Raw genomic sequence first — 13,621 nt, 5'->3', positions numbered from 1 at the left:
CTTCTGTCAGTTCAGCAGTGCCCTGCAGCTAAAAAAAGAAAAGAAAAAAAGACACCTTCAAAATGTAGCAAATGCATAAATTGTTTGGAAACTAATTTTGAACACAATTTAAGAGCTGACCATCTGAATGACCTCTCGGACATCTGTATCTACACAGTCCTTGATATCAATTGTGCATGTCTCTGGTGAGCCTCCGAACAACACATGTATAATAGCTGGACTCAATCCAGTTAAACATGGTCCGCCATGCAGGAACGAGTGTCCAATTATGTGCCCTGCTGCAACGAACAGGTCGCTTTCTATGAGGAATGAAGATGTTGATGGAATTAGATGACCCTCTTCGCCCTCAAAGAGCAGTGTTCCTCCAGGAACTAATTGAGGGAAAAAAGTAGTTTTATAAAAATGCATGTTATTTATACAATTTACATAAAGCAAATCTAAAGGGCAATCACAGGCTTTTTTTGCACAGGACACAAGTTGTGAAAAAAAGAGCTTTTGCTTGATGTTGCAGTGCTTACAATGTGCTATCTTGCTGGAACTTCGAGGCTTTCCCTACGAAAGCATCATTCATGCCATTTTGGAGTACAGCAAATATTTAATATACAAAACTCACTTACTGATTGCACTCTACTTTCAAATGTTCATGTGTCGAGGGGGCTGTCCTCGACTAAAGATTTTTCTGGTCGACTAGTAGGTTCCACATAAATTCCACATTTATTAATAAAACCCTATAAATCATAATAACGAGCCTTTTATTGCCAACATAACCTAATCAGCGCTCAAGTGCACGCATAAAGCTTGCCACAGCACATCGGCAGAAGTAATGATTATAAATGCGTCGGGGAAAAACAGCAAGGAGACTGTTTTAACATTTCAATAATTGATAAACCAGTGTCTGTGTTTTCAGCTGCAGTGAAGAAGTCGACGATGCTGAGTTGTTGGACTCAATTTCAGTTGTGGACGTGCCTATATGCACGTTTCACACGGATTACATAACCTAGGAATATTTGTTTTCCATTTGAATTGGTTCATTTAAAAGTAGACATTTCACTTTCTATAGATGTATTTCACATGTCTGTGAGGTGAGTACATATGCAGTTTCGGTTCATTTTTTGATGCACTCAAGTTCACGAAGACAGACGGGAGAAAGCGCACCCTGTTTGCTTTCATTATTTTACAAAAGCACAATGTTTTGTTGTAATTGTGAGTTCACAAAAATATGTAGATCAAGAATTATTTTTGCAATCATATTTTACGTTTACATGTACACAAATAATATGATTATTTACAAAAATCAGAGCAAGGACTTAATTGCGCTAAGATATTTACATGTCACGAGCAAACCTCTTCACTCCCATTTACACACAATTTGCATTATTCGCCAAGATGTGATGTTATTTTAATTTAGTGGGCATGTTCCACTTTCTATTCTCTGGATGAAGACCGAGCAAAGATTGCAGTGTTACTGCACATGTAAACGTAGTCATTGTATCACAAGATGCCTAAAGATGCCCACCCCTAGAAACTGTTCACTAAGGTGAACAATTTCTTCTCTTCTATGTCAGAAACGCAGTTCAGCGCTTCCAGGTTCTACGTCAGAACGCTGGCTCAGTATTTCGGCGTTCGGACAGAAGCATGGAAGCTCTGCACTGTGCTCACTATGTCAACAGCATAGGTGACTGACAGAAGAGGAAAAAAAAAAGTTGAATAAAAATGTTATTTTTGTTTTGTTTTTGCGCACAAATAGTATTCTTGTCACTTCATAACAGTAAGGTTAAACCACTGCAGTCACATGGACTCTTTTACATTTCATAGGACATTTTTTGTTTACACTGTCAGAAATTAAATATACTAAAATTGTATTTTAGCCCTTTACTGGGGCAGTAACCTCAAAGGTGCACCTATACCCCTAAAAGGGAGCATATTAATACCATACAAGTATGCATGCTTTAAGGGTATAGATAAGTTATAAAGGTGCACCTAAAATAAACATGGTGTTACATACAGTAAGTACTAAAATGTATTATTATTATTATTATTACCATGGTAAATTTGTGGTTACTACAGTGTTACTACAAATACTGTGGTAAACTGTGGTTACTGTAATAAAACCATGGTTATTTTTTTTAAAAGGCTGTCAGAATGCTGTACTCCTAAAGGTGAAACTTTAGCATATTTTTTTTGTTTCTGACAGATTTATTAACAGCAATTACAGAACATAACAGAATCCATTTGAACTTTTAACAACAGTTTAAATTTACTTACACAAACTAGCCTATTTAAAATAAATGTTACATGTACACAAAAGTTTGTGGTTAGTACGATTTTGTAATATTTAATAAAGTTTAAATATATTGTAATAATAAAGTCTCATGCTCACCAAGGCTGCACTTATTGAACAAAAATACAGTAAAAACAGCAATATTGTGAAATGTATTTTCTATTTTAATGTAGGCTTATGTAACAGAAAGACCAGGCTCCTCCCAGAGCCAGTTACCCCGATCCACTTCACCTGAGTTTTAATCACCTGCACCTGCACCTCATTATCACCAGCCACATATAAACTCAGTCACCTAAGTCACCAGTTGTCCGATCTCCGGATTGCTACATGGACCGTCTCTGCTTCCCATAAGCTGAGTATATCTACCTGCAAATAACTTACCTGTCCTTACTTACCTTCTGCCTTGTCCTCTTCCAGTCCTCCTCCTCGTCTGTCCCCGGTGGCTTTGTTGAATCCTCGGATGTCTCTGCCTCTCTGACGCTGCCAAACTCCAGGATCTGTCAAGACAGAGAGACTGATTGTGACTGACATTCCTATTACTTTAACCTCACGAATTGACACTCATCAAGTCCGAAGAATCCGCACGATTGCTATTTGCTGTTCACCCTGTAAATAAACACCTTGTGATTTCACTTACCTCTGTGTCCGACCCGTTCCATTACAGCTTATTTTAAAAATGTAATTTAAAATGCATCTGTGATCAAAGCTGAATTTTCAGCATCATTATTCCAGTCTTCAGTGTCACATAATCTTTCAGAAATAAATCTAATATCATTTGCTGCTCAGGAAACATTTCTGATTATTATTGCTGCTTCATATTTGTGTATAAATCGTGATGCATTTTTCAGAATGAATTTTATATATAGTATTATTGATATGTAATAATGTGGCAATGGTTTCTTAGGATCTACTTATGCTTCTGATGCTTTTGGGAAACGCAGCTCTATTTGAACAAACACTTTTCTAAACGACTCGCTGCCTCGCGGAGCAACTGGGCAATCGACCTTCTTTCCGCCATGATGGATCTACAAACTCCCGCCAAACTGTTGCACTTACCTATACCTTCAATGGCTGTTGACACCCTCTCGTTAGCATGTTGAGCTGAGGAAAAATAAATACGGAACTACATTCAAAAATGAATAAACATTTGATGGGAGGGGGGGGGGGGGGGAATAAAAAATTAAACTCTCAGTTTAGCATTTCCTTTAGAATTTTTTTATTCCCCCCAACATTCGTTTAATTTATTTAATTATTTAAAAAATATATATTTTTCTCGCACATTTAATTATTTATATATTTATTTATACAGGAATATGTGGACTTATATATTTATGTATTTATTTGCACATTTATTTATTTATTTATCTATTTATGTATTATTTTGTGGATTTATTTATGTATTTATTTATTTATTTATTTGCATATTTATTTATTTATTGTTTTTGCAGGTTTGGTCCTCCATAGTCCAATGGTCCCAATATATATATATATAAAAAAAAACCTTGAATGCAAACATTTGTTCTAAAATATAGCTTAAAGAACAGTTTAAAAAATGTGGTCTGCTCTAATATAAGTTCACAGGGCCGTGTGCAGTTGCAGGCATTATGCAAAAGACATTGATCACATTCTGAATGTTAGTCTACTGTAAAATTAGCTGTCTTACAGTTTTTGTCAGTCGCTTTGGTGCATTTCTCAAATCAACCTCAATATTTGCAAAGAAGTATGTGCATTTCTCAAAACAATTTGTACAAACAGCACCACACAATGGATTACCTACAAAAGCCTGTAACTTACTTAAAATCTTTAGTTCATGTCTCAAAAGTAAGTATTTATGTCAGTAAACATATTGACATATGTGTCATTCTCCACAAACAAGATAGTCAAAATGTTTAGTCATGTCAGTATAGCAGTGCACTCTGTTAGAATTACTTGATGTAAACTATGGCAATACTTTGGATTTAAGTAGCTGTATAGAAATCCAGAAGGCTGTGTGTCTTATGTATGCCATATATCCATTTCAAATGTACAAATTTACACAGTACTGTATGAAGTCCTCAGAGTCGGAGGCCGCAGTATATAAAATATCCTCCAAATCAAAGGAAGCGGCTTCCCGTGCCTCCGGGCTGGGTGCAAGACAGCCGCGAGAAAACTGGACCGGAGAAATCGCGCGGTAACGCCCAGGCGATGGAGGGAGAGAAAGTGAAAACTGCTCACTCTCCATAGCCTTGAGCTCCGCATCCGAACCCCAAGCCCCGGCTTCGCAGAGGGAGGAGGCCTCCGGAGCAGCGCGGCGGGGGAGAACGGCAGATTCTCGATCAAAAACCGCGAGTCTAGCGCGTAAGGTTTTAAGTGTAAAATTCTCGCAGTACTTGCAGTTAGAAATGCCAAAGATAGTGTCTTGCGCGTGGGCCATGCCCACACATCTGACGCACTTACCGTGCTGGTCATCACTCGCGATGAGGTGAGAGCACGGCGGTTGGCACCGACTAAAGTCCATTCCACTCACCACTAGGAGAATAACAATTCCACAGATGCGGTCGCTGAAGTGGAAAGAATCCCAGACTAAAACGTTGTCGAGAAAATGGGCCAGAAAAACTGCGAGAAGCGAACGCTTCTGAAGAGAGGAAAATCTGAGGGGTAAGATGGCGCGATCGCGGGTCTATGTCAATCACGTATGACGTTGAAAATTGGCGTGATTCTATAAGGGCTTCAGACAATCGTCACACCTGGGGGTGTTCCCATTGCGTAAGCTACGCAGCGTTGAGTGAACCTATGAAAGAGAACAACTGTCTGTAATGAGATAAGAAGTGAGAGAGCTAAGAGAAGACAAGGAAAACAAGTGAAAATGTAAAACAACTGCCAGCTCTGAAGGAGCAACTGACACAGACAAGAGAAGAACTGCAAAGTTTAGAGCAGACTCCTCCTCCAACAACCACAGCCATCAACCCTAGCAGCGCTCCTCCACCTGACTCCTATAGTCAAACACAGCCCCAGATCGTACTCCTGATGGACTCGAATGGCAAATTTGTTGATGAAAAGAAACTTTTCCCAAGAAGAAACGCCATGGAAATATGGTGCCCAAACACACAGAAGGCCCTGGAGCTCTTGTGTGAAGAGCAGCTGGGTTCCCCCAGCCATATTATCATCCACACCGGCACCAACGACCTGAGAACCCAACAAGAGAGAGTAGCTACAGCTCTCGTTAATGTAGCAGAGAAAGCATCCCATGCATATGTATCTTAAACGCAGGGATACATGAAAGAGGAATCAAATCGGTATGCCGCGCTGTCTGAAACACGTCTCTTGTGCGCGCAGTACTGGCACACACCAGAAGCGCGCACAAGCATAGAGACGTGTTTCAGACAGCGCGGCATACCGATTTGATCAACTGCAATACGTTTAAGCCCTAATAGCCTATATGACAGATCAGAGCAATCTTTTACTTACTAATTTAACACTGTGAAATCGTCAAATTGCTACTCGATATCAATCGCATACAACAAAAATACAGAATAATTAGAAAAATCATAATTTTATGTTTTATGTTATGTTACGTTATGTTAAGTTACATATTCACTTTTTACTATGGCAGGGCCTGCCATCTTGTCTTTTTGGCTTGTTGTTTCTGATTGCACTTTAACACCAAGGGGGAAATCCAGATTAAATCCCAGAAGGGAAAATCAAAACAAAATGAAGTTAAAACTTGTTTTGAACAACTTCTTTGTCATCGGCAGATTGATTTTAAGTAGGGGGGGGGTATCAATTTAAATCGTAAATCAGATTTTTTGTTAAAAAATCAGGGATTTTTTTCTTAGGCCATGTCGCCCAGCCCTAAGAGCATTCCCTATTACAATGAAGAAAACTTGTCTATCCTGCCAGACGAGATCAAAGACAAAAGGAAATGTTTTAAGATGTGGCGACTTAAATGCCAGAACTGGAAATGAACCCGATTTTGTCAACACACAAGGAGACAAATATATTACAAACACCTGCCACTCTCTGCCCTCATATCACCTCAGAAAAAATGATGACAACTTCACAAACAGAAGTGGGAAAAGCCTACTACAGCTCTGTCAATCACTGGGCCTGTATACAGTGAACGGTCGCATACGAGGAGACTCTTTTGGTGGTTATACCTTTAATTATTTTCTTGGTAACAGTACTGTAGATTATTTCATCACAGACATTGATCAAGTGCATCTCAGAGCATTCACAGTCAGTCCTCAAACACCTCTGTGAGACCACTGTAAAATTACACTCCATCTAAAACAAACTCAAAACAATCAAATATGCAGACAGCCCTCTCATTTACTAAAGCTACATAAATCCTACAAATGGACAAAAAACAGCAAAGAAAACTATCAAAGTGCACTAGAAAGTCAAACTATCAAATTATTATTGGACATATTTATAATTAAAACATATCCACAAAATAAAGTAGGTGTAAATCTGGCACTAAAGGACATTACAGATATATTCCACCAATCAGCATCCATGTGCAATTTGAAAAAATCATCAAAAAGAAAACCAAAAAACACCAATGAAAAGTGGTTTGACGATGAGTGTAAAAGAATTAGAAGGACAGAACGAAATCTATCAAATAAAAAACACAGAGATCCTGACAACCAAGAACTCCACCTTCGATATCATGAAGCTCATAAAGTGTACAAACAAACTCTAAAAGCAAAAAAGGAAGAGCATACAGAACAATTATTTCAAGCAATGGAGGAATCAATAAATACCAATAACTTCTGGAACAATTGGAACACTCTCTATAGACCACAAAAGGAAGAATTGGCCATTCAAAATGAAAACATATGGAGGACACACTTTGAAAATCTGTACAAAACAATTGAAACAAATCCTGCTCGAAATTAAATAAAAACCAAATTAGAAACCTTGAAAGAAAAAAATGAAAGACAATCAGAATCCCCTGGATTTCCCAATCACAGTAAATGAGCTAACATACAGACTACATGCACTGAAACCCAACAAGGCATGTGGCATTGATGGAATATTACATGAAATGATCAAAAACACAAATGACAAATTCAAAACTGCAATAACCAAATTATTCAACATTGTTTTGAGTGTAGGATATTTTCCAGACACCTGAAATCAAGGCCTAATTCTTTAAACAAGGAGACGAGTTCGAGCCAAGCAATTACAGAGGCATATGTGTCAGTAGCAACCTGGGGAAAATATTCTGTTCGATTATTAACATACGATTACAAAGCTTTCTCAAAACCCACAAAATCTTGGAGAAAAGTCAAATTGGATTTCTGCCCAATCACAGAACATCTGACCACATTTATACCCTCCTCACTATCATTGATAAGCACGTACACCAAATCAAAACCAAAATCTTTGCTTGCTTTATTGACTTTGAGAAAGCTTTTGATTCAATCTGGCATGAAGGACTCTTTCTAAAACTACTGGAAAATGGGATTGGAGGGAAAACTTCCGATCTAATCAGTACCATGTATAAAAACAATACATGTGCTGTGAAAATAGGGAACAACCGAACAGAATTTCTCTCTCAACGACGAGGAGTTAGACACGGTTGCCCATTGAGCCCCACTCTGTTTAACATATATATAAATGAATTAGCCAAAGAATTAAACAATTCGACTGCCTCCGGCCCAACCCTAACTGAATCAGAAATCAAATGTCTCCTCTTTGCAGATGATTTAGTCATTCTGTCAAAAACAAAAGAGGGACTACAACAGCTCCTCGACATCATAGAGACATTCAGTCAAACATGGGCTCTTAGAATGAATCGAACAAAAACAAAAATAATGATTTTTTCAAAAGAGACCCAGGTGTAAGGAAAATAAATACACTTTCAGAGCAGGAAACCAAGTCCTCCAACACACCCATGAATTCACCTATCTGGGACTAAAAATCAGCTCAACAGGAAACTTCAATCTGGCTGTGAATGCACTGAAAGCAAAGGCCCCGAGAGTCTTCTATATGATCAAAAATACAATTCAGTATGAAATTCCAATTCAAACCTGGCTAAAAATCCTAAAAGCAATAATCGAACCAATTGCACTATATGGCAGTGAGATATGGGGACCTCTAAAAACCCAAGATTTCTCTAAATGGGAAAAAGAAGAAATTGAAATTATGCACACCCAAATTTGTAAAAACATCTTAAAAGTTAACAGAGCGACCCCAAACAACTCGTGCAGAGCTGAATTAAGAAGATGGAGCTGTATTTACACCTGAGAAGAGACTACAAACCAGCAGAATACCTGAGCTGTGTAAAAGATCACAAATGAAGAAAGACACTAACAAAGTACAGACTGAGTGATCACTGTCTGGCTATAGATGGCAGCCACCAGAACAGAGACTGTGTTCACTGTGCTCGCAGAAAGAGCTGGAAACAGAGGAACATTTCTTACTGCACTGTGATTACTATCACAACATTACAGCTGCATATTTCACCAAATTACAACAAATTAAACCACATTTTATGGCATTACCAAATGCAGAAAAATTAAAGACCAGGGCTAGTAAATAATGTTGAAATTAGACTTAACCATGAACACAAATGGCTTTTAATTGGTTTATTTCGTTAGCAAACATGTAAGTACAATAAAGTTCTTTCCATCGAACAATTTCTCACTTTCACATTTAAAATATTTCATGGGGTTAACTTGTACCCTACTTGTGGTCAGTCTGCACAAGATCAAGCTGCTTGTTTCCTGTGCGGCTCCTTTAAATACAAGACGAGCATACAATCTACGTCAGAGCGTCAGCGCGTCCACACGTCTTTCTACAGCGTCTACAGGCGAATCTTGACGCTCTCGCCGGCGACGGTGTGAACGCACAGATAGCTGTAATATCCTCGCTCCAGTGCAGCAGGTGGCAGTAACTTCAAACCCTCCAGAAAAACCCACGAAGAAAACAAAAACGAAAGTAAAACACAGGCCGTTTCTCAATACCAAGTTCGCAGAGTCTGGACTTTCGTCCTTTCGAGTTTGGACTTGCCAAGTTCGACTCAGAAGAACGAACTCTCGAGGACGGGAGGACGAACTGAATTCTGGGTTATGGCCCGTATCAAGTCCGCACAAGTCACCTCTCGATGCATCCTCGGTAAAAGGGGCGGATCAAGAACACATCCGGGGATTTGAACTGGACTTGGCTAGATGTGAACTTTGAATTGGAACAGTACTTCGGCAGCGACTGATGACGTTTCACAAGTCCACAAGTACGCATATTGAGAAACGGCCACAGATCGCAAGAGAAAGCGTTGCTCGTTGGATTTGATCCATGCCATGTCCTAGAAAACATTTTTATAGATACAACTTTAGCACAGACGCTACTAATTTTAACTCTCGCGGACATTGTTTTTGTATATTTAATCCAATCCGTCTGAGAGATATGAGAATTAATTGATATCAGGCTACAGCCTAAAGCACAGAACAATGAGCGTTTCATATACTTATAAATGCTCTTCTTAGTGGACAAGACTGCAAGTAAGTTTTCAAAAAGGGGTTATTGAAAGCGAATGTGTTTCTGGAGGTGTTTCTGTATTTCCGCTTCTGTTGTTTGCTGTTGTTGCTGTGATGCGAAACCGAAAGTATCTTTAAACCAGCCATTTCTCATCAAGATCATTTAGTTATTCTACATGGCAGTGCATTTGTTTGTTACTCACTTTATTTTCTAGTGTTTTTTGTTGCTGTTGCTGCTAACTCAACATATTGATTGATCTGATTAATATCCATCATCTCCAGGTCATACTGAACAGCAGATTGTTGTCTCATTAGTGCTGATCAATGACAGTTTAGCTGCAGTATGTCAGAGGAGCGAGGAAAGATGAGTCTCTCACAGAAACAGAGGTAAGACTGAGTCTGCTTTCATCATTTTAAACACTGCTGGAGTTTCTCATGTTTGCTGTAAAAAACTAAACCTTCACAAACTTTACTTTATATTTACAAACGCTTTGCAGAACTTCATAACTTCCTAATTAAAAAATAACTAAAAATATTTAAAAATAGCCAGTAGATGATAAATATCTGAAAATCAACATCATCATTTACAATCTTAACCCAATTTACAGTCTCTCTTCAGCACTGGGTATGTAGATAATTAAATTATTCCACATCAGGGGGTTTACACTTATTTTCAGACATTAAAACATGATTGCACACTTAATTTAAAGGGGTCATATGATGCTTTTAATGTTTTCCTTTAGTGTGTAATGTATCTGTTTGTGTAAGATCTTCAAAGTTACAAAGGTCATAGTCTCCTGCAAATATTTCTGTGAAGGATTGGAGAGAAAGTGTGTCGATATAAAACACAGATGAACCTCCTGTAGTAAAGTCTTCTCTCTTTGTGTCATTAGTGTAAGATCAGGATCACATGTGTCCAGCTCTGTGTCTGTGAAGAGTGACCGGTCAAAGGAAGAAGCACCAAACTTCAGTTTAGAAACAACACAAACCAAACGGTATTTGATGTGTTTCTTATTTCTGTTTACACATAGACTGTGAAGGCCTGGAGAGAAAGTGTGTCGATATAAAACGAACCTCCTGTAGTAAAGTCTTCTCTCTTTGTGTCATTAGTGTAAGATCAGGATCACATGTGTCCAGCTCTGTGTCTGTGAAGAGTGACCGGTCAAAGGAAGAAGCACCAAACTTCAGTTTAGAAACAACACAAACCAAACGGTATTTGATGTGTTTCTTATTTCTGTTTACACACAGACTGTGTCAGAATGTGTATCAGTGAATAATTATTATAAAACTTATAGTTCAAAAATTTATCAAAGTATTCTTTTTCTCTTTTCTAAAAACGTTTACAAGATATTTTGGTCATATTTGTCCTAAAAACGCAGTATTTTGATTTATTTTATTTACTATCAGGCTTCAGTATGACACATTAGATCCAGATTTACAGTCTCACAGGAACCACAAGCATTTTACAGACAGTCTCCTGCAGATCTTCCAGGTAATAAAACACATTTTCAAGAATATTTAATAATTATAAACAAATATGTTATTGAAATAAGATTGTGACGGAGCTTTTATTTCTAATTTCTCTTTTTAAGAACCCATAAAATAAGAATGAAAACCTATTATTATTATTATTAATATTTACAGCTAATTAACGTTTGTCTCAGCTTTATTTTTTATGAATATTTTTAATTACTGAATAACTAATTTTGACCAAATATAGATTTTTTTTTTCTGTCATTGATTTTTTTTGTCTTGCTTTGTAGGATCTTGAGAGCAAAATAATCAAATTTCTGAAGAAAGAACTGGAAAAGTTTAAGAAAATATTACTAAAAGAGGACTTGCAAAACTTCGCAAAGGATTTTAATGAGAATAGATCCAGTATCAAAGAAGCAGCTCTTGATCTCACGCTCAACTTCCTGAGAGAGATGAAGCAAGATGAAGCTGCTGATACTCTAGAAGGTAAGAAACTCATGACCATCTGTCAGATTGTCATTTATAAATGTAGGAGAGAAAATAAGATAAAAAATCTGTATTTTTGTTTCTATTTAGATGAACTGATCTTCATTCATCAGCTAAAATGTAGCCTAAAGAAGAAGTATCAATGTGTGTTTGAAGGAATTGCAAAGCAAGGTGACTCCACACTTCTGAATAACATCTACACAGATCTCTATATCACTCAGGGTTGTAGTGAACAGGTCAATGCTGAACATGAGGTAAGACAGATTGAAGTTACTTCCAGGCGTCATGAATCACAGGAGATACAGGTTGAGTGCAAAAATTTATTTGAAGCACCTGAACAAGACAAGCAGATCAGAACTGTACTGACAAAAGGAGTTGCTGGCATCGGAAAATCAGTCTCTGTGCAGAAGTTTGTTCTGGATTGGGCCGAAGGAAAAGAAAATCAAGATATCCGCTTCATATTTCCTCTTCCATTTAGAGAGATGAACTTAAAGGAGCAAGAAAAACTAAGTTTGATGGACCTTATAACTCAGTTTTTCCCAGAGACAAAAGGACTGAACCTTACACGAAGGAACCAAAACTTCCTGTTCATTCTTGATGGTTTGGATGAATGTCGACTTCCTGTAAACTTCAATGGTAATGACACGTGGTCTGATGTATCATCACCAGTCTCTCTGGATGTTCTCCTAACAAACCTCATCAAGGGAAATCTGCTTCCTTCTGCTCTCATCTGGATCACCACCAGACCAGCAGCTGCCAGTAAGATTCCTCCTGACTGTATCGACCGGCTGACAGAGATACGAGGATTCAATGATGCACAAAAGGAGGAGTATTTCAGAAAAAGATTCACGGATGAGAATCAGGCCAAAGAAATCATTGATCATGTTAAACAATCAAAGAGTCTCTTTATCATGTGCCACATCCCAGTCTTCTGCTGGATTTCAGCCACTGTTCTCAAGAACATTTTAGAGGAGAAAATAAATAATGATGTGAAAAATTATCAGGATGAAGATGCCTCCAAAACACTGCAGGAATCAAATACTGAAGACACTCCCAAGACTCTGACACAAATGTACACACACTTCCTCAGATTTCAGATCCAGCAGAGCAGACGAAAGTATGATGGAGAATATACACCAGATGTTTCCTGGGATAAAGATGCCTTCTTTTCACTGGGGAAACTGGCATTTCATCAGCTGGAAAGAAACAATGTGATCTTCTATGACACAGATCTGGAAGCCTGTGGTATTGACGTCTATAAGGCATCGGTGTACTCAGGCATGTGTACCCAGATCTTTAAGGAGGAAACAGGGATCGTTCTGGGTACCATGTACTGCTTCGTTCACTTGAGCATTCAAGAGTTTATTGCAGCCCTTTATGCACATCTGTTTCTAGACATCAACAAGAAATATGTGTTTGATCAAGACTCTACAGAACAGGACAACAAAAGTGAAAACATGATTGATTTGCTCAAGACTGCAGTGGACAAGACACTCGAGAGTGACAATGGACACCTGGATCTTTTTCTTCGATTCTTCCTTGGTTTGTCACTCCAGTCCAATCAGCGACTCTTACAGGGTCTGTTGACACAGGAAGACGCCAATGACCAGAGCAAAAAGGAAATAGTTCAGTACATAAAACAGAAATTTGAAGCTAATCTGTCTCCAGAGAGATCCATCAATCTGTTCTACTGTCTGAATGAACTGAACGACCAAACTCTGGTGAAAGAGATTCAGACCCACCTTAGCAAAGGAAGTCTCTCATCTGCTGATCTTTCACCTGCCCAGTGGTCTGCTTTGGCCTTTGTGTTGTTGACATCAGAGGAGGAGCTGGAGGAGTTTGAGCTTCAGAAATTCAAGAAATCAGACGAGTGTCTCATTAGACTATCGGCAGTCATCAAAACCTCTAAAAGAGCTCTGTA

General features: G+C 38.3%; 1 protein-coding gene across 2 annotated transcripts in view; it reads left to right on the top strand.

The window, feature by feature from the left end:
• Positions 1-9,187: 9,187 nt before the first annotated feature.
• LOC306866540 (uncharacterized protein) overlaps positions 9,188-13,621 on the top strand; it is a 58,359-nt gene continuing 53,925 nt past the window's right edge. Inside the window, exons 1-8 of one of the 2 annotated variants that reach the window (XM_079411800.1) lie at positions 9,188-9,216; positions 9,524-9,765; positions 10,024-10,128; positions 10,635-10,736; positions 10,852-10,953; positions 11,149-11,233; positions 11,505-11,700; positions 11,791-13,618. In XM_079411800.1, the coding sequence (XP_079267926.1) occupies positions 10,085-10,128; positions 10,635-10,736; positions 10,852-10,953; positions 11,149-11,233; positions 11,505-11,700; positions 11,791-13,618 (2,357 nt within the window). In that variant the 5' untranslated portion in view covers positions 9,188-9,216; positions 9,524-9,765; positions 10,024-10,084. Of the gene's footprint in view, positions 9,217-9,287; positions 9,766-10,023; positions 10,129-10,634; positions 10,737-10,851; positions 10,954-11,148; positions 11,234-11,504; positions 11,701-11,790; positions 13,619-13,621 lie in introns of those variants that run through there. The other variant, XM_079411799.1, reaches the window with a different exon arrangement.

Source organism: Barbus barbus (assembly GCF_936440315.1).
Source record: "Barbus barbus genome assembly, chromosome: 4".
Lineage (NCBI taxonomy): Eukaryota > Metazoa > Chordata > Actinopteri > Cypriniformes > Cyprinidae > Barbus > Barbus barbus.
Note: the sequence above shows the minus strand (reverse complement) of the source record. Positions and strands in the feature narration are given on the sequence as shown.